Below are 22,275 nucleotides of genomic sequence, written 5' to 3'. Positions count from 1 at the left end.
AATAACATAAGATTGAGTTTCTTTAGGAACAATACATTGCCTGGGGAAACTCGGCAACAAATTTCATTTGAGTTATAACACCTAATAATCAAGCAGTACCATGTTCCTACCGCAACAAATTGTTTTGTGACTACAGAAGATTTGTAAATGACAATATGCAACTGACTGCAAATAGTCACTAGTAGTATTAATTAATAAAACTAAAAATCTACTTCAATTGCTATTAATTTCTCATTCATTATACAACTGGGTTCAAAGCGTAGAGCTTTATCTTCGGGTACTACCAACTGCAAAGAAGAGGAGGAGCTGCTAGCATACAAGAACCAAAGGTGTGACATACCAAAGTGAAAGGTAAAGCTGTGGAAATGATGTACTCATGTAATTATGGAAACGTAAAGGTGTGCAGTTCGGGCCAGTCATGTCATGGGGTTTTGCACTCTCATGCAACAAATGTGTGGAACTGAAACAGAGGTGAACTCGATAATAAATAAATAACTGCACTTGTGCGTAAGACAGACAACCAGAGCACAAAAGAGAAGTGACTAATGCAGTATGGTGAGGAAGTCAGCTGACCAAGGCAGCAGAAGTGACTGACATAGGAGCGAATGCGATGGGGAACTGAAATACATAGCTGTAACGGTGTTGGGAAATGGATCTGTCTTCTTATGTAGGTGTGGTTCACAAGATTGATACAAAATAGAACTACAAAGCTGAGGGTATAACAACATATAAATATGAGTGTTCAGCAAAAATGCAAAAATGTTACAGTGACTCATTATTTGGAAGAAATGCATATAAGTCACTGTGAATCAGTCCCTGCATTAATCCTGCTGTACCCGAATTACAGTGTTCTAATCCACTACATATGGGCTTGCTTCCTTTACTTGCTTTCTGTAGTCCTAGTTCATAGCCCCCTTCTTATTTCTTGCTTATTTGTTTTATGTCTGGTGCTATTTCTGTTGTGTATATCATTCTAATCTTGACTAAAGTTTGTACACTTGCACTTTGTTTTGACCCTTCATGACGAGTCCATACAGGATTACTGATCTTAACTGTTGACATCATTCTCCAACAACACTTTGCCTGTCGTCTTATTGCTCAATTTTTAGATATATTTTATGTTATCAGTACCTCATTTTATTTGCATTTTTATTTTTTGTCTTATATCTTCTTATTCTGTCCCATTGACTTTTAGGCATCATGTATTTTCTTAAAGAAAGAGCCAAAATGAAGTCTTAAGTATAAAAAGCTGAGTCAGGATTAGAATGATACACACAACAGAAATAGCAGTGTACACAAGTCAAACAGCATGGTATATCCACAAAGCACTAGATGTAGTGAAATAGGTCAGAAATAAAAAGGGTCTATAAACTACGACTAAAGAAAGTGAGTAAAGAGACTAAGCTTACATATAGTGGATGAGAACAGTATAATTTGGATATGGTATGATTAAAACAACAACTGAGTTATATTCACTTCCAGGTATTTTTGCTGAACACTCATGTTTAAATGTTGCTATATTTATTCTGATATCTGTAGTTCTATTTTTTATTGGTCTTTTGAACCATATTCACGTAAGTGGATAGACCAGTCAGCTCATTTCCAGCTCTTTTACGGCTGTCTAATTTGGTTCCTCACCACAATGGCTTCTCCATCAGTTAATTGCACCGCTGTGGTTGCTGGTCTTATGCACGAGTGCAATTATTTATGTATTGGTTTATTACGGATTTTATTTTTGTTCAGATCGCTCCCTCTGTTAGCATCTTTGTTCCAGTTTCATGCATTTGTTTAACCTGTGTGTAACACCTCAAGACTGACTGGCCTCACCTACACACACTTCTGTTTCCATAATTATGTGAATACACCATTTTCTTATGTTTAACACTCATTTTAGTTTGTCAAACTTGTAGTTCTTGTATGCTAGTATCTCCTCCTCCCATTTGCAGTTGGTGGCACCTGAAAATGAAGATTTAGGTTTCAAAACGAGTTGTGCACTAAATAAGAAATTACTGCAACTTATTTTATTTAACATGTTCTGCAGTTGCAGATGCTCTTCCAAAAAAATATTTTGTAACAATATTAAGCTGTTTTAGTTACCTGTTAAAAAGCTACTTACATGAATGAAAAGTTCCAGGGATTAGTTTTGTTACTTCTTTCTCTTTCAAGCTCATCATAATATATAAAAACGTCAAATTAGTTCTAACTTTTATGACTTCAGTTTTTCATTTAGAGAAGCTTGAAATGTTCAAAAATTTAAGGTGTTTTTTTTTTTCTGAACTACTGGGATGAAATAACACTACGTAGGTATTGTGTCAAGTACACTTCCACATATACTTACACAGGGTGTCCATAAAAGTATGTCCCAGTTTCAGTGACATATAGTAACAGTTTCACTTAGACTATTTCAACAAATCATTCATGAGAATGAAGGGAAACTTCTGTAGATTTTCCTGCAAAAGTTAAAGCACCTTTAATTGTACAGCACACATCAAACCCAAAATCTAGTTCTCCCCTCACTTTGGTTAACAGGTCTAGACTAATGGAAGCAATAGCGTTTTCGTATGTGTGTCTCGGCTCTGACTCATTATTAGGTAGTGGCAGACTGTAGACATAATCTTTTACAAAGACCCAAAGGAAAAGTCACATGGCGTGACGTCCGGTGAACTTCAAGGCCAGTAGAAAAGAATTATTGTACTGACCATAATGACCAATCCAGCAGTCAGAGACTCTGGCATTCAACCACTCTCATACAAAAAGATGTGAATGGGGCCCAGTCCTGTTCCCAAACCAAGTTTTCAGCTTCACCTTCTAGTTGGGGAAAGAGCCATTCTTGCGACATACCCAGATAAGCCACCCTTGTTACGATAGCTTCAGTGCAAAGATGTTGATGATCTGTACACTTATGTCAGAATATAGTGGCAGAAAAAGTTTAACTTTGGGGAATCTCTTTGATATTGTAGACGTTCATGAGGATATTCTAACTCCTGGATATGAACATTGTGTGTATTTACGTTTCCGCTTACATGTAAAGGTGCCACATCACTGAACACCACACAATCAAAGTCATCTTCCGGCTAGAACATTTCACTTGCATTTGGCATTAATGCATTTACCAACTGTAACTAAGATGGGATGCGAGTGTAAAAGGTTTCCTAAAACCTTCTACACCGTTATCTTTGCCAACAGAAGTTAAGGACTTGCTTTGCAAACAGACTTCATGGTTGGTGTATATGCCCTAGGAAATCTAGGAAAAACCCTTAAATTTTTGTAATTTTGACTGGTAAGAACTAATACTTCAATAAAGAATTTTTCTTTAGCCAGCTACTGCAGAATATTACCGCAGCAATAAAACATAAATGAAAGAATAATGCCAAAATAAAACTTTAGTTGCAAAGATGATGTGCCATTTACAACAAAAATTTGTTCACACAGAAGTGTCTGCTGACAGCAGAATGTGTCAAAGTCTATGCCATACTTTGTAATAACAAACTACTTTGTATGCGGAACCTACGAGAAATAGCATAGGCCTCATTTCGATGAACATGTCGTGGGAAAATATTGTGAATGGTGGTTTGAGGATCATTACTTCTGAAGTAAATTTCCTTTTATGCAAGATTAATTACATTACTTTTGAGAATGTGCAATGAATTTCTTAAATCATGGGGTGTTAGACTATTATTCAAAACTTAACACAGAAGACCAGCCACTTACAAAATTTTTGGGCCTAGAATACCAGCCATTTATGCCATTATTTCAAATTTTACGGGCTCATTTGTTTTTGATATATCTTAAGAAGAGAAATTTGTTAACATCGAGTATAGATTTAAGTTTCAGGAGGTCGTTTCTGAAAGTATTTGTATGGAGTGTAGCCATGTATGGAAGTGAAACATGGACGATAAATAGTTTGGACAAGAAGAGAATAGAAGCATTCGAAATGTGGCTCTACAGAAGAATGCTGAAGATTAGATGGGTAGATCACATAACTAATGAGGAGGTATTGAATAGAATTGGGGGAGTAGAGGAGTTTGTGGCACAACTTGACGAGAGGAAGGGATCGGTTGGTAGGACATGTTCTGAGCCATCAAGGGATCACCAATTTAGCATTGGAGGGCAGCGTGGAGGGTAAAAATCGTAGAGGGAGACCAAGAGGTGAATACACTAAGCAGGTTCAGAAGGATGTAGGTTGCAGTAAGTACTGGGAGATGAAGCAGCTTGCGCAGGATAGAGCAGCATTGAGAGCTGCGTCAACCAAGTCTCAGGACTGAAGACCACTACAACAACAACGGGTAATATACACTAAAAAAGACTAGGCATCAAGGTTAGTTTTCCATATTTATTTTAGTTCTTTCACAATGACAAATTGTGCAATAACAAATGTAAAAAGTATAATTATCCTTAAAAAATGCAAAATGAGTTCTTTAGCAATTTCACGTACAGTTTGTTATTCTATGGAAAAGTCGTAGAAGTTGACATAAAATGTATTCAGCCAGCTAAGACATGAAATGTTCAGAGCACAGCAGTGAAATTTAATATTGTGCTTGTCATAAACATTCAACTACTGAGCTTTTAGGATCCTGTCCAACCGCAGCCTTGGAACAAAAAATTGTTTTGACAAGCAATATTGTATGTGAAAGCTTAACTTTCCTTGCAGCTCTGCCGTATGTATATTAATTACATCTGTGTGTTCACACTATTTAACAGTGATGTTCCTATTGACTGACTTCATCATGTATCCTGTGCTCTAAACATTTGTTGTATTGGCTGATGAGATCAGGTGACTGAGCTATGCTTGGCCAACAAAATCACATTGTAGTCTCAGTTTCAGCCCTTCGGGAACTACTGTGCTGTATTCGGTGGAATGTGTGCTTGTTCTTTCATAATATGTAAATGTGCAGAGTGTGTGTCACCGTGCATCAAAAATCTTTCCTTTTTTTGTTTATAGTGTTGGGAAGTTCTGTGTCAGTGTTAAAAAACCCTTCACCATGCAAAGGATTGATAAGTTTTACAGTTGCAAGGGAAAGTATATGGTCACTTATTATTGGAAAATTGTACTTTCACGTGGTGGGATATAGTACATTTGCAACCAGAAAAAAGTGTATTTTCACCTGAGAAAAGTGTGTTTTTAGCCAGAAAATCCGGGAATTTGTTTTTCTTGTCCACATATACACCCTATTGTAGGACTACAAAGGTTAGATGCTCTGAAATAATCATCATCATCTTCATATACTTTTGATTGCCTATGATTTTTCCTTTACACACACATCCAGTCATTTTGGAACTGTCTATACCATTGGCAGATCTCAATTAAACTTCAAACAAAATGCATGTTGAACTGAAATTAAAGATTCACTCTTAGCAAACTGCAGAACACAAAATGCATTATGCACAGGTGTTGCAGTTTTACGTGTGTGGCACCGCAAGCGGAAAACAACAAAGCAGCACTTGTGCATGTGATGATGTAAAACAGGTTGAGTTAATCTTTTGTGACCTTGAACCAGGACTCTGCAATGCTTACAGTTGATACTTGTAAAATTTATAACTGGGATATGGACACCCTAGAATCCCATTGTATCTTGCTAAGAAATGTTCATGTCATAGTTATGGAATGGAGAGATTTGTTCTCTTAATGTGAGCATGAGTGTTTCTCGTTCCTTTCTAGCCATAGGAGAAGGGGGGACGGGGGCGGGTGGTGGAGGAGGAGGAAGAGGAGAAGGAAGAATCCACGAAATTCCTCTGTCATCTCTCTCCATCTTCCTTTCTTTTCCAACTGTAATCAAAGTTATTGGGCATTTAATTCCTTGTCCAGCTGCCAGCTGCTTTAAATCAGTATTCATTCTGCAATGGGGTGTGCACTGCACAGTTGGCAGAGCACTTGCCTGTTAAAGGCAAAGGTCCCATGTTGCGTGTCCCACTCCGGGACACACTTCTAATCTGCCAGGAAGTTTCAAATGTTGTTCTGTTCCCAAAATTTATTTTAAATGTTGAACTTATATGACCACAGGAAGGTCCATTTTGCTTGTTTAGAGAGAATATTAGTGGTTTGAGTCTGGGTATTTGATATGACATTTTTGTGTGTGCTGCTTGGAATAGGAAGGTATCCCATCCTTCCCTTCTGCTTAAGAAATTTCATCTAGTGGTGGATTTGAATAGGCTGGTTAGTGTGAAAGATTATGTTCGAATACTAGAATGATTGTGCCACAAGGAGGGAATGGTAAATATCATCAAATAAAAAAAATGTAAACTTTCAAACACTCTCCCTCCCGCCTGAAACATGAGAACAGCTAATTGATGACTTTTAAAAATTTCTTAAGTGTTTTATGTACTTTTGTTTAGTCTTTCATCAGAATTCTTCATATGTTGGCTTCATAGGAAGATGCAGGATAGTATTTGTTACTGGAAGTTAACGTCTAAAATGCATACTCAGTGGGCCATGTAGATTCTGATGCAGATAAGAGTTAGTCAGCGATTTTCTCCCCTCATCTGAAAATTATAATTGGATCTTCCAAGTGTAAATTTTCATTCAGTTTGGACAGAAGTATTGAAATTTGAGAAAGTAAAGCTAAGCATGTATACCAGACAACTGCTTTCACCTTTTGTGGACACTAAACTTGTGTAATCATACAAAAAATTCTTTTAAAATTCATTTCATGTATGAGCCCCATTGTTTCCTGGTTTAACATTAATGTATGATATATTTCCAGAATGAGATTTTCACTCTGCAGCGGAGTGTGTGCTGATATGAAACTTCCTGGCAGATTAAAACTGTGTGCCCAACCGAGACTCGAACTCGGGACCTTTGCCTTTCGCGGGCAAGTGCTCTACCATCTGAGCTACCGAAGCACGACTCACGCCTGGTCCTCACAACTTCATATCAGCGCACACTCCGCTGCAGAGTGAAAATCTCATTCTGGAAACATCCCCTAGGCTGTGGCTAAGCCATGTCTCCGCAGTATCCTTTCTTTCAGGAGTGTTAGTTCTGCAAGGTTCGCAGAAGAGCTTCTGTAAAGTTTGGAAGGTAGGAGACGAGATACTGGCAGAAGTGAAGCTGTGAGGACCGGGCGTGAGTCATGCTTCGGTAGCTCAGATGGTAGAGCAATTGCCCGCGAAAGGCGAAGGTCCCGAGTTCGAGTTTCGGTCAGGCACACAGTTTTAATCTGCCAGGAAGTTTTGTGATATATTTGCTCTCTTACCACTGCAATTAGTCTTTCTGAGTTCTCTCTCATCTGAGTATTTGTCTTAAATAACTATTATGACTCCTCTTCTGTGATCCAAGTAATGTTTATACACTTTGTTGTACTGTATGGTTCTTGTTCTTGTCTGTGCAGCAGCTGTTTACATATATTTTAATGTGATGTGTTTCCTTGCAACATAAACCTATGCAGAATTGTTAATTTTATGCATACCTCATTTCCTGAAAAATTTTGTTATTAGAACAGATTTGTAAAATGTTGAAAGTACAAAATAATCATAAACATTTCAGGTGCCACCCCCACCCCCCACAGTCTCTCTCTCTCTCTCTCTCTCTCTCTCTCTCTCTCTCTCTCCCTCTCTCTCTCTGTGTGTGTGTGTGTGTGTGTGTGTGTGTGTGTGTGTTTTAGTGTTGTTTTCCATACTATATTGTACTTCGTTCATTGGTTACAAGCGTCTCACAGTCCCATGTGCTTAATCATTTGCTTTTTGCTGTGGGAAGAATAATGCTGCCCTCACTTCAAATCCACTAGTCATTTTAGTATTCTGTCACTCTGGTTTCTCTGTTCCCTTAGGCTCTCTATATAAGTTATTTAAATAAATTGTGTGTGGGACACTAATCAATTTTTTGCGTGTGTGTTTAGTGTTATAGAGTGGTTCATAATTAGTTGAAATTACTTTGTTGTCTACACAGACACTATATTTATTGTGCAATGAGTCAGGACAAAATACTGGTTGTCCCTCTTATTAACTGAAAAGATGTAAGATAGAGTATCAAAACAATGACAGTAATGTGAACATCCAACTCCATTCGTAAGTAACACATACACCAGTTTTCCAGAGCCATTTTTCAAAATCATGTAATCCCATTCAGAACTTCGCATTGGTGATCGATATGTACAAAACTTTGGTGCCCAGTCTGTAGTAACAAACAATGAACTGTAAGAAATCCTGGATAAACAACACAAAGTAATCAAAATACACACTAGTGCGTTCACCTTAGTGTGGGTACTTTGACAGAAGAAATTTAAAATGCTAATGATTAGCTCCATTCGTGAAGACACTAAAGACAGTCATCAGGAAATATATTAGTTTCCCATTTATCCACCATATTTCTTTATTATAAATTATTTATTTAGCACATCTCTTGTAGCAGGAACTTGATCCAAAACAGTAAAAAATACTTTATGATAAACAGAGATAAAATTTTAATGGGAGGTCATACTTCTTATGCTAGATTTGAAAATAATAGCTGAAGAGGACTTCATTCCTTCTTTCATTCAGGTGTGTGCATTGGCCACAGATCAAATAAGGAAAATGATACAGTGCCAACAACAGGTGATTCACATATGCGAATGTGACGAAAGTGCGTATTAAGTAATGTTGTTTTTTTTGTGAAGTATTGATTGTTGTCAGCAAAACATAAAAACGGAAATTCTCAAAACTGAGATATTGGTGACCCTTTAATGATAAAGTTTTGTTAGAAGTTCCTATTTTGACGCAATTTGTTCAGTTCTGTTTTCTGGAGATCATTAAAGGTATTCGTTATTAATCCTAGTTACCATGTACTATGCCTAATTATGGAAGGTGTCAGTGAAGCATGTAGTTTGTAGCTTTTGACAAAGTCGTTCTGTAGCAGTGCGTCTTACCAGCGTTACTTATGCGTAAAATAGGGCAAATTATTGATGCACATGTTAGTAATTACAAACATTATTGTAATCGTGTTCTTCTTGACCTCAGTGCACATCGGCTACGTTGTTATCCTAACAGTGTTGAAAAAATGTAGCACTGGCTAACAGAGTCCTAACAACAGGTGCTCCCCCTTTCCCGTCCCAAACGAGCGCGCGTCCGGAAATGAGCGACGTCGGTTGCCGACTGCCTACGGAAATTGAACGCAGTAAATCACAGCGGCGCGTCCGAGGTAACGATGTAAATTCGTGAGACCAACTGGGAATGGGAGAATCTTTAGGTGCAGCGATACCGAGGCAATGTGGGCGTCGCTGCCCATTCTGAGTCCGAAGGTGAGTCAGCTGGTGTGTAGCTAAGACGAACCTGTTGCGCACATCCCGTTCTCTTGTTTTCTTCACTTGCGAGCCGCTGGGGCGGTGCAGTGGCGACATCTCTGGGTGCCTTGTCGAACTATTGCCAGCGTGCGTCACAGTTCAGCGTTCTGTGCAAGAGATGGCAGCTCTGTTCCGACTCAGTCCCGCGTGATCAAAACTTTGTACTACAGGAAATAATGTAGAAAAGTGTACTGTTCTTTTTTCTTTCTCATTTTGTAAAAGTTGTTATAACGCATGATATGTTTCATAAGTTTATCTACTTGTTGATAAAACAAACTGAAACAGTAGGCATATTTGATTCTCACGTATTAAACGTTTTGATGTAGCGTCATGGTACGAAAATTAGCCTCGTCCTAGAAAAGTGAACCATAGCGTAGTTATACACTACGATGACGCTGAAGGCGCGTATTGAATAAATGCAGCGACTAGTTGCTTTTTACGCCGTAGTGGCCCGATGAGTAGCGTGATCTGCTTCTTGAGTATCATGGTAGCTGTCCAGATTTCCTCCTCGTAGCAGGCGGGTAGTAGCTGACCAGGTAAGTAATAACAGTGGCTGGTGGGGCGGTATCGGGAAGCATCACATAAGGAAAGAGCGACTACACCGATGCGCGGGGAAACAACGAAAGGGTGGTGCAGGAGCAAGTTAACTCCTGCTTAGAGGTCAAGCCCGCAGAACAGTACTTACTGCTAACCCGTTCATAGACGTTTCAATAGATCTGTTGATACTATCCTTTGATCAGAACCCCGGCCTTCTCTAGATACTTGCATACCCAACGGAAGAAATACGTGCATATGTACGTACGTATATAAGCTATTCATTTTAGGAAATAAATGATTTCTCGTAACATAAGGACATGGGTAATTGTTTCTAAAGAACAGTAAGTAGAACTGTTGCCGTATTGGATCAGAATTGCATTTAAATATCATCAGAACTGTTACCAGTGAGCCAGTTACATTGAAGATGTTACTTGGACATTACTATTGACGTTTTTCGATCATATTTACGTAATCCTCCCCTTATACACCCCGGCCCTTGGAGCTGAACATCTGGACAATCACCGACCAGCAGAGCAACACAGGGTAACATGCGTCCTAAGTTTGGTTGAAACTGTTCATACTGTTCAGTCCCGCACCCTAACCATGAACGTCCTCGACAGTATTTTTTCAAATCACGTAAACCATATTGAGTACGAACCTTCAATTGAAATGGCTTTCATTATATACAATCAGCCATTTAACACGCACTGGTGGTTAAAGTAGTCGTCCTAGACTTTCCCACGCGTTACGATCTTGAACTGTACGCGTCCGTGTCATTTCTGCTTGTTTTCCAATGTCATCTACTCACCTTCCGTCGGGTGTCGTGTCGATTTCTTCTTTGTCTTTGCAATGCAGCAAAGATCTTCCTTGGTCCAATCTGCCATCAGTTTGCTTGGCTGCGTGCCTCACCAAACTAAGTCTTAATTGGGCGTTCTTTGTATACGTGGAAGCTCTGCAGCACTGTTACAGAAAAATGTTCTCCCCTTGTGTATGTTTGATGGACCATTGGTTTGCTTTTCTGCAGCCCAGTAATTCCTAACATGAATCTTTTCATTGCTTTCTGAGCAGTTACCTGTTCATGAAACGGTTTCCAAAGATAAGTGTGGCCATTATCACATTGGAAACGTTTTCACATGAACCACCTGAGTACAAATGTCAGCCCACCAGTGCACTGCCTTCTTATACGTTGTGTGCAGGATATTACCATGTGTGCGTATCTCTATCCCGTGACTTTTGTCACCTCAGTATGTACTAAATAGGAATAATAATAAATAAAAACTTCTCAATTTATTATTTATTCCTAATTTCACTGTGCGGTACGGAATGGCGAGAATATTCGTACCAATGAATCAGGACCATGAAATTTTAGGTGGTAGTCTAGTAATGTACAGGGTGGTCCATTGATCGTGACCGGGCCAAATATCTCACGAAATAAGCGTCAAACGAAAAAAACTACAAAGAACGAAACTTGTCTAGCTTGAAGGGGGAAACTAGATGGCGCCGCCATAGGTCAAACGGATATCAACTGCGCTTTTTAAATAGGAACCCCCATTTTTTATTACATATTCGTTTTGTACGCAAAGAAATATTAATGTTTTAGTTGGACCACTTTTTTCGCTTTGTGATAGATGGCGCTGTAATAGTCACAAACATATGGCTCACAATTTTAGACGAAAGGTTGGTAACAGGTAGGTTTTTTAAATTGAAATACAGAACGTAGGTACGTTTGAACATTTTATTTCGGTTGTTCCAATGAGATACATATACCTTTGTAAACTTATCATTTCTGAGAATGCATGCTATTACAGCGTGATATTCAATACCGCTTCAACCGCACGCGAGCTATCTGCCGGACATCCTTCATGTTGGAAGTTCATCGCCATTCTGTCATGCATTGAAACATCTTGTAGTAACAGCGGTAGAACATTACGTAGAAATGAGCATACATTGCACCATTTAGATTGCCATCGATAAAATGGGGGCCAATTATCCTTCCTCACATAATGCCGCATCATGCGCTAACCCGCCAAGGTCGCTAATGTTCCACTTGTCGCAGCCATTGTGGATTTTCCATTGTCCAAAAGTGCGTATTATGCTGGTTTACGTTACTGCTGGTGGTGAATGACGCTTCGTCGCTAAATAGAACGCGTGCAAAAAATCTGTCATCGTCCCGTAATTTCTCTTGTGCCCAGTGGCAGAACTGTACACGACATTCAAAGTCGTCGCCATGGAATTCCTGGTGCATACAAATATGGTACGGGTGCATCGATGTTGATGTAGCATTCTCGACACCGGCGTTTTTGAGATTCCCGATTCTCGCGCAATTTGTCTACTACCGGTGTGCGGATTAGCAGCGACATCAGCTAAAACAGCTACTTGGGCAGCATCATTTTCTGCAGGTCGTGGTTGACGTTTCACATGTGGCTGAACATTTCCTGTTTCCTTAAATAACGGAACTATCCGGCGAACAGTCCGGACACTTGGATGATGTCGTGCAGGATACCGAGCAGCACACACAGCGCACGCCCGTTGGGCATTTTGATCACAATAGCCATACATCAACACGATATCGACCTTTTCCGCAATTGGTAAACGGTCCATTTTAACGTGGGTAATGTATCACGAAGCAAATACCGTCCGCACTGGCGAAATGTTACATGATACCACGTACTTATATACGTTTGTGGCTATTAAAGCGCCATCTATCAGAAAGCGAAAAAAGTGCTCCAACTAAAACATCCGTATTTCTTTACGTACTGCACGAATGTGTAATAAAAAATGGGGGTTCCTATTTAAAAAAAGAAAACGCAGTTGATATCCATTTGACCTATGGCAGCGCCATCTAGCGGGCCAACCATAGCGCCATCTGGTTTTCCCCTTCAAGCTAGACGAGTTTCGTTCTTTGTAGTGTTTTCGTTTGCTGCTTATTTCGTGAGATACTTGGCCCGGTCACTATCAATGGACCTCCCTGTAGACTATTTACGTGTTACTTACGGGCTAAAGGAAGACGCGACCCCCGTATCTTGTACTACCCGCACGACAGGAAAAGTAGCAGCAGCAGCTTGTGGGCGTGTCAGCCGGCCTGAACTCTAACAATGAGATGGCTGTTGCTCGGAACTAAGACTTCGCTACTCACGTTGTGCATGCACAAAAGGGTGTTACGGCGCACATTGCCTCTCTGACAGCTGACGTCTCGCGGTGTGACTGCGGCACGAGAGAAGTGCAGAGATGCTGGCGTCCAGTTTGGAGGGGCGGCAGCTGCCCGTGTGGCCTTCTGCCGCAGGTGTCGCACCCGCAGCTGCCGGCAGCCACCTGGCGCCGCCTTTGCTCCTTTGCCGCTAATAGCGGCGGAGACAAAGAGCCTGCAGCGGCCACCTTGCGCGGTTCTTCTGTAATCACCAGCCTCGAGCCCGATCGCAAACCCTTATTAGCGTTTGTAGTTGGACACAAGTCGGCGGTCACCTTTCGGAAAAAGGTTCAGACATGTATGTTCCTGGCGAGAGCGTAGTGTCAAGCTGCTGTTTATGGCTGAATCTTCCAAACTTGTACAACAGCCAATACGCCATACACCGCTGCTTCGGCTCATCAGTCGCAGTGGCTGGCAGGTGAAGCGCCAGTCTAGGCAACGTATGAACAGATTATTTATTTCAAGTTCCTGCTACCAGTCACTTTTTTATTTTATGCTTAATCTAACATAATGCAACGCGTTTCGAACATGTTCCGTTTATCTTCAGGCGTTTATACATACATACATATAGAGAAATGTTACCTAAAAATAAAGTCTTAAACTAGATTAATCTAGAACTCTTTCCCCATTGTTTTTTACTGTAGCTGCTGGTGTGGTATTTGGGGGGAAGGGGGGGGGGGCAGTGTATGGCTAGAAATCGAAATCAGTGGTCTCTTCTGCTGGTTTTCGTCCTTGTGGTTGACTATGTATATCACAGCAATTTCATTATCTTGCTGCTTCACTTGCATCACTGGTGTAATGGCGGAGCTGTTGATTGACATTATATAACATCGAAGCAATTTGTGCAGTGAATTACGTTGGCAATCAGTGCCAAAATATAATGTGCAATTGTGTAATGTCAATCAGCAGCTCCGCCATTACACCAGTGATGCAAGTGAAGCAGCAAGATGATGAAATTGCTGTGATATACATAGTCAACCACAAGGAAGAAAACCAGCAGACGACACCACTGATTTCGATTTCTAGCCATCAACTGCCCCCCTCCTTCCCCCCCAAATACCACACCAGCAGCTATAGTAAAAAACGATGTATGTATGTATAAACGCCTGAAGATCAACAGAACATGTTCGAAACGCGTTGCATTATGTTAGATTAAGCATAAAATAAGTGACTGGTAGCAGAAACTTGAAATAAATAGTTGTCCCACACAGTCACGGTGGACAAGCATAGCCATTATGGCTGAAAATAAATATGACCAGATCTTTTCATTGGTCGAGAGATCTGGAAAACTTGTTTGCCAGGCAACAGTCGAACATCCTGTGGGGGTAGGTCAGAATAGCAAGGACAACATGCGACCCTGCGTTGCCCTTTTGAAGATAACATCACGGAGACTTCGAAGGTACGACAGTGCCACCGGACTCAATATGTCAGAAACGGAACGCTTTATTAATATGTCAGAAACGGAACGCTTTATTTCAAGATTACCTGCTCTGCGAACCAGAGGTCAGTGTCGTGTAACCATCATGCTAGACGCTGGGAATGTGTGGGGGTGATGAATGTAATCTCGGAAGGTTCGTTCTCCTAGTAATCTTCACACGCGATATGTATTTGATTCTGTGCACAGAACTGGAACTAGTCTGAACAAGCGACGTTGTGCCAATCTTCAGTTCACTGACAACATCCCTGTCGGCCAGAGGCGTTTAACTATCGTAGACTGTCACAAGTAAGCGTAGGCCATGGTAGTTTACTTGTAGCCTTGATCAGTTGTGTAGGCTATAGTAGTTCACTTAGTAGACTAGGTGTATTGCTTACCACATTTAGATCAATTTGTTCACGGGTGCGATCAGTGTCTTACTAGATTCACCACGAAGGAAAGAAGTGGACCATATAGAAACGGAGTGAGAGCGTATAAGGGCTGTGTAGTGTACGGAAAAATTTTGTTGTACTTAGTTGTCCTCCTGTCTGATACTTAAAAATATACAGTATTTATAGCAAAATTGAAATTGTTAATGTTTGCGGGCAGGGTAAGCAGTAGGCTGCGTCTGTTTGCCGATGACGCTGCGGTGCATGGGAAGGTGTCGTCGTTGAATGGTTTTGGGGTGATACAAGATGACATAGACAAAATTTCTGGTTGGTAACTCTAAATGTAGAAAAATGTGAGTTAATGCAGATTAGTAGGAAAAACAAATCCATAATATTCGAATACAGTGTTTGTAGTGTGCTGCTGAACACAGTCAGGTGTAACGTTGCAAAGCAGTATGAAACTGAATGAGCCTGTAGGGACTGTGGAAGGGAAGGCGAATGGTAGATGTAAGTCAGGTTTTATTCGAAAATTGATTTTTTACCCGAAAGAGAGGAACGTTATAGTAAATACAAAAATAATACAGATTTATCGTATTGTGGTGCAAATCGCAATTTCCTCAAAAAAAGGCAAAATGTGAAAAACAAACAAAAAAACGCAAGACCAAAACATATCAAATACTGCTTCAATACTTCGTTGGCCTTACGTAAAAAACATCTTTCTGTTATTCATAAAGAACTTTCGCACTTATCAATAATAAGATGAAACTCTTGCCCATGATCATGATATGATGATGAACGTTCTATTGAGTACAAAAGAACGATAATAATTATACCGATTTCTTATGTTTCTGCATGTAAACTGTACTTCCATCAAAAGTAAAAGCTTTGATTACGTAAGATCAAATTGTGGAATGCAAATATTTTGTAACGATATAAAATACACAGTGTGATAACGATGAACGACATGCTGCTACGTACGTGAAAAACAAAGTAGTAGTCGGTTCCCACTTTCTCTCATACATATTCATTTTTCTTTCCTTACCAATGCTATCAACACCGCCGGTAATACTACCATTTAGCACGTTATTGATGTACTGCACTAAAACTACCGAACCGTAGCAACTCTACTGTCGGCGCACCCCGACAACGGTAGCCGAAACAGTGGTCGCCGTGCTGACAGCCGTGACGTCGTCCCACTGTCCATGCCCATGATTGTCTTGTCGCCTATTTCCTGACTCCTACGCAGCCAGTGAACAGTATGTCTGCCTTCTCGGGCGCTAGTCGTGTGGGTCCGTTGGATCCCGAATGGCGTTGAGTGTGGCCCTCTATTCCGTAACCGTATAACAGTCCCTGCATCCCGACCAACTCCAGCAGCAGCATCGCAAAACCAAAAATTGCAGTCTCGACTGGTCAGTCTTCCCGCTGTAGATGTGCTGGTGAGACATTTCTCCTCCTTACACGACGCTTCCCCCATATTCTCACAAGCAACCAACATTCAAATGCGATTTCTGAATCGGAGCCTCGCTGCCTTATATTGCCTTATATCCAGGTAGTTATAACTGAAGCGCAGCTACTCATGGTGGTCCAGTGTAGGCGGTAATTATCGCTTGGCAGCGAAACTTCGTAGATATGCTAGCGCGGAACCCATTTACTCTGGAAAAACTTAGTTTCAGTTTGGGCACCAGATGCGACTCTGATGTTAATACACTCCTGGAAATGGAAAAAAGAACACATTGACACCGGTGTGTCAGACCCACCATACTTGCTCCGGACACTGCGAGAGGGCTGTACAAGCAATGATCACACGCACGGCACAGCGGACACACCAGGAACCGCGGTGTTGGCCGTCGAATGGCGCTAGCTGCGCAGCATTTGTGCACCGCCGCCGTCAGTGTCAGCCAGTTTGCCGTGGCATACGGAGCTCCATCGCAGTCTTTAACACTGGTAGCATACCGCGACAGCGTGGACGTGAACCGTATGTGCAGTTGACGGACTTTGAGCGAGGGCGTATAGTGGGCATGCGGGAGGCCGGGTGGACGTACCGCCGAATTGCTCAACACGTGGGGCGTGAGGTCTCCACAGTACATCGATGTTGTCGCCAGTGGTCGGCGGAAGATGCACGTGCCCGTCGACCTGGGACCGGACCGCAGCGACGCACGGATGCACGCCAAGACCGTAGGATCCTACGCAGTGCCGTAGGGGACCGCACCGCCACTTCCCAGCAAATTAGGGACACTGTTGCTCCTGGGGTATCGGCGAGGACCATTCGCAACCGTCTCCATGAAGCTGGGCTACGGTCCCGCACACCGTTAGGCCGTCTTCCGCTCACGCCCCAACATCGTGCAGCCCGCCTCCAGTGGTGTCGCGACAGGCGTGAATGGAGGGACGAATGGAGACGTGTCGTCTTCAGCGATGAGAGTCGCTTCTGCCTTGGTACCAATGATGGTCGTATGCGTGTTTGGCGCCGTGCAGGTGAGCGCCACAATCAGGACTGCATACGACCGAGGCACACAGGGCCAACACCCGGCATCATGGTGTGGGGAGCGATATCCTACACTGGCCGTACACCACTGGTGATCGTCGAGGGGACACTGAATAGTGCACGGTACATCCAAACCGTCATCGAACCCATCGTTCTACCATTCCTAGACCGGCAAGGGAACTTGCTGTTCCAACAGGACAATGCACGTCCGCATGTATCCCGTGCCACCCAACGTGCTCTAGAAGGTGTAAGTCAACTACCCTGGCCAGCAAGATCTCCGGATCTGTCCCCCATTGAGCATGTTTGGGACTGGATGAAGCGTCGTCTCACGCGGTCTGCACGTCCAGCACGAACGCTGGTCCAACTGAGGCGCCAGGTGGAAATGGCATGGCAAGCCGTTCCACAGGACTACATCCAGTATCTCTACAATCGTCTCCATGGGAGAATAGCGGCCTGCATTGCTGCGAAAGGTGGATATACACTGTACTAGTGCCGACATTGTGCATGCTCTGTTGCCTGTGTCTATGTGCCTGTGGTTCTGTCAGTGTGATCATGTGATGTATCTGACCCCAGGAATGTGTCAATAAAGTTTCCCCTTCCTGGGACAATGAATTCACGGTGTTCTTATTTCAATTTCCAGGAGTGTATCTTCGCTATCTATGGTGCCCATATTGAAAAAGTTGTGTAAGCGATTGTTGATAAGAAAATCAACGTTATGCCTTTACTTGTTTGACCTTTTCTACCCACGCCCCGTTCCTAATCCATTACAAATAGGAACATTTCTATACGCCTTTCCTGCATTCACCAGGCCAGATTTGCATCTGGTGTACGTAGCTGGATTTTATTCGGTCCCGCATTAACGCATTGAACTCTACCTTGTTTCGCTGCCTTATCATAACAACAGCCCACACTGTATCTCTGTGGGTAGATGCACTATAATTGTAACCACGCTGTGTAAAGTATACCTAGTGTGTAGTACACTCCGTGCCAATTCGACGTTTGTTCAATGACACCTGCATGGTGTTGCAATTTCAATTGCTAGCTAGATATTTCAAAGGGGGCGACCTCTGATTACTGCAGACAGTTGTTTTCCATCGGTTACTGTAAAGGAGAGTCAACGCAAGGAGCCGAACCAAGGATTCTCCTACCAGCGAAACCTTAAAAATTTCTGAACATTATTGGTCCTAACTTGATATGTTCACTCCAGCAGATCGCAGTGGAGAAACTCTGTTTTAGCGCTGTAGCGTCCATACCTGACATTTGCTACTTTCTATAATCCATCGACTGACCCTTTTCCTCCGTAGAAAACGACAATTGTATTTGCACAATATGATCCAGTGGTGTAGTATTTGGAATTGGAAAATAAAAATTAACCAGGCCAGATATTAAGCCATATTCGGTGGTTGGACGAAACTATGGGAGCACCGTGTGACGTGTGATGCATCCGTGAACGTAAATGCAGATGCTAGTAAAGTCTGTAGATGGGGGTGTTGTGCTTGACCACGAACGGTACATGTGCAGTGTCCTCAATATGTTACAAGTGTTAGTTGTGGCCAGTACAGTGTTCTGTGTAGTTGTGACTTCGAACGTTGGCAGACCGTTTTGTATTCGTGTTGTGGGTGCTTCCGTAACTAAGGCAGCCGAAGTGTTTGATGTTTCAAGAGGCCAAAATCTAAGATTTATACCGCATGGAGGAAAAGTGGAGAAACACCATACGCTAAATCACAACGCGGACCAAAGTGTTCGGTGAATGGTTGTGATTAACAGTCACTGAAGAGGGCTGTGACGAAAAATAAGAGGTTGACATCTTCAGAAGTCACTCCAAAACTGAATGTCGCACTCGCGAATCGTGTTAGCACGAAGGGAGCTCCAGGGGCACGGAATTGCAGGAAGAACGGGAATTTCAAAACTACTCTCGAAATGCAAATGCTCATAACTGGAAAACGCGGCATCCAAGCCGTAAAACGTGGACTGTGGAGCAGTGGAAAAAAATCTTTTGGGCCTATAAATGTATCACACAGTTACTGATCTCTGGCAGAGTATGCGTCCATAGAGTGAAACATGGCGGGGTTAACTGATTCAGTATTCCATGGGCACCAACGGTACCTTGCAAGGTCGCATTACTGTCGACGATTACGAGAGTACTTTGGCTGACCAGGTCCATCCCCTGGTACAGCATTCGTTCTCCAGTGGTGATGCTGTGCTCCAAGGCGACAGGGCCGCTATTCACACCGTTCGCATAGTTAAGGACTGGTTTTGTAAGTGGGAGCATGAACTGTCGCATCAACCCCTGGCCTCTAATCATCAGATGTCAGTATTTGTCAGCCTGAGTAATCTACTGTGGATACGAGGAGGGGTTTTGTTCGTTATCGACGTCCTCGTGTCATCGTCACCGTACAGGACCCGTGTTCGTACATTCCGAGACGACTTGAAGCTGTTTTGTATTCCAGCTAGTTTCCTACGCCGACGTAGACGTGGTATTGTATGGTGTTCGTCGTGTTCCGATATTTTTTAGCCAAACCCCCTCTGTTTCACGGCCAAGTATAAATACCCTAGCCGACAACTCTCCACAGCGGCAGGGATTTACCTTGACGGATTCGGTGACGTATTTAGGCCTTGAAACTGATAGTCTTACTTGGAACGATGACATCGCTAAAACCACAAGCGAAGGCATGTTCATTCTGATTATGCTTCTATCCTGTGCTCAAAGAGCAGGGGTAACTACAGATTGTAAGCTCCTACTGTTCCGTCACCTCGTACTTTTGGCCGCCGCTCTACGAGGTGGTCAAACAGGCTAAAGAGTTTGTAAGAGTGTGCATAGTAGGTTCTGCTGAGATAAGAGAAAAATCGATACGTTGCGCCGTTTCCGAGTTAATTAGCGTTGAAGTTTGCTAATCAGGTCGTTGCGCACGCAAATTCAAGCGGCCAGCCATAGACGTTGTCGGCAAACGTGTTCTTCGTTTGGTTTCCTAAAACTAAACAAGAGAGCGAAATAAAAATTGGACGTGAGACCGAAACACTAAAGTACGGAAAGTGAGCAGTTTCGTGTTACCGTGTATGATATGTGACCAACTGTCACTAATTATATCTGGAGGGCCGCTTGAATCTCCGCGCGCAGTGACCTGATTGGTTAACGTGAATGCTAATTACCTCTGAAACGACGCAACGTATGGATTTTTTCTTAAAAATTACTCCGCGGCACAACCTACCCTCCAACACGCATACAAGCGTTCAGACTGTTTCTGACCACAAAATATACGGGTCGCCAATGCAGTGAACTTACCCGTGCTCCCAAGTAACTATCTATTGCAAAGTCATAGAAGAAAGCAAATTGCACATTTATATGAGGGACAGGGAGCGGGAAGTACAGAGCGCTTACCTCGGAAAGAACAAGCATTACTCCACTGTCAGGAATTCGTATTCTTATATGAAAATTAATCAGAGTATTAGGGCCAGAATATCGAACAGATCGTTAACGCTGAGAGTAACGTTAACCGGAAACAATCATACGGTACGTGGGAGCATAACTTGGCATTATTCCGCTAATTAGCCGTTGGAGTATGCTTTTCGTCTACTTAGGAAGGTGTTAGTGAGATGGAGCTCTGCCAGTGCTCGTCAATTTGATATAAGAAGTTAAAGCGAGACGAGGTGGATTTCTTCAGAGAGCAGCGCCCATCACCAATGTCTTCACCCCTTACGCGCATATCACCCCAGGCGTCAGGAGAGTGACAACAGCAGAATTTGCCAAGAAACAGCAAGGCACTGACCAGCTACTGCCATTGTTAGGATTTCGCGATTGAAATTGCGGAGGATATTCCTTCTTCTGTTTAACTTGAACCCATCTTCATGGTACTGTGGCGATGTAGGACGTCTGGATCGTTAATGCAAGATGGGGAGATGCAGGTGACTGGTAACCATATCCCATGTAGATCATGCAAGATTCAGTCGACCAATTATTAGTGCGCAGCGCTTAGGTAGAACTTCTCTGAGAGAAATGAGATGGTGATTAGTGGAAAGTCCAGAGTGCCGTACACTTCAGGTTATACACGAACGTGAATAAAATAGAACAAAAAAAAATTGCAACGGACAAATTACGCACAGGAAATGTAAAGTCAGTTTTGGTCATGGAGCAACTGACGTTATTGGTTTGAATTACTTGTAATTGCAGTTTTATTTTGAATGTAATTTTAAGTTGTTTAGTAATTGGCCAAATAACCAAACTAGAATACTGCAATAGTAAAAGCGCTGTTAAATGACCTTCACTTGCGGGTAAAATATTTAAATTCCTCACAGTGAGTGCAGAGCGTCCCCTTCAATCCCATACTAATTCTGCACGCCGGTCTGCGCGAGAGGTAGCCGTAATAGTGATTCTGCACCTATCAGAGAAACATGGTGCTGCGAGACGTGAGCTTTATTTATTCCTTGCAGATCGCGGCGACAGTTCGCTGCGCACGCTTTCGGAGTACCCGTCTCTCTGCTTCGCGACGTCTGTTTTCCTGTTTTGCAGCTCACTCACCTAATGCTCTTGCTTTCTGTTCTTGCAGATAACAGACGTGCTTCCAGCGCAGCTGCCGGTCGGCCGAAAAAGCGGTAAGCCATGTCCGCCAGCTCACTTAAAGTAGATTATTTGCGTAGTTTGGTTAATTAATGCCTGTGTGTTGTGCCTGTGTTACTTTTCCCCCCCGTCCCTTACAATTGGATTACTAAAGGTTTGCTGAACTAGAATTTTTGTTATGTAGGTGTGCAGAACACATGCGCGCGCGCGCACACACACACACACACACACACACACACACACACACACACACACACACACACACACAGTCTGCTCATTGTTTCTCTGCAGTGTGACGGTGGTGTTCATCTAGATACTGGACCTACTGAACTAGTGATGAAAATGTCTTCCACCACCAGGATTCGAGGCGACTAAATCTCATGAAACGACGACCTTCGTTCAACTGTAGTTTGGGGACTGTGGTTGGTTTGGGGATGCAGCTAAGGTAAACAGCTCTCCT

General features: G+C 42.5%; 1 protein-coding gene across 1 annotated transcript in view; it reads left to right on the top strand.

The window, feature by feature from the left end:
- LOC124805764 (AF4/FMR2 family member 1) overlaps positions 1-22,275 on the top strand; it is a 201,544-nt gene that overhangs the window by 24,366 nt on the left and 154,903 nt on the right. The window contains exon 5 of the mRNA XM_047266332.1: positions 21,805-21,850. Within this exon, the coding sequence (XP_047122288.1) occupies positions 21,805-21,850 (46 nt within the window). The remainder of the gene's footprint in view (positions 1-21,804; positions 21,851-22,275) is intronic.

This window comes from Schistocerca piceifrons, chromosome 7 (assembly GCF_021461385.2).
Source record: "Schistocerca piceifrons isolate TAMUIC-IGC-003096 chromosome 7, iqSchPice1.1, whole genome shotgun sequence".
NCBI lineage: Eukaryota > Metazoa > Arthropoda > Insecta > Orthoptera > Acrididae > Schistocerca > Schistocerca piceifrons.
The sequence above is the reverse complement of the archived record's forward strand: the minus strand, read 5'-3'. Positions and strand labels throughout refer to the sequence as shown.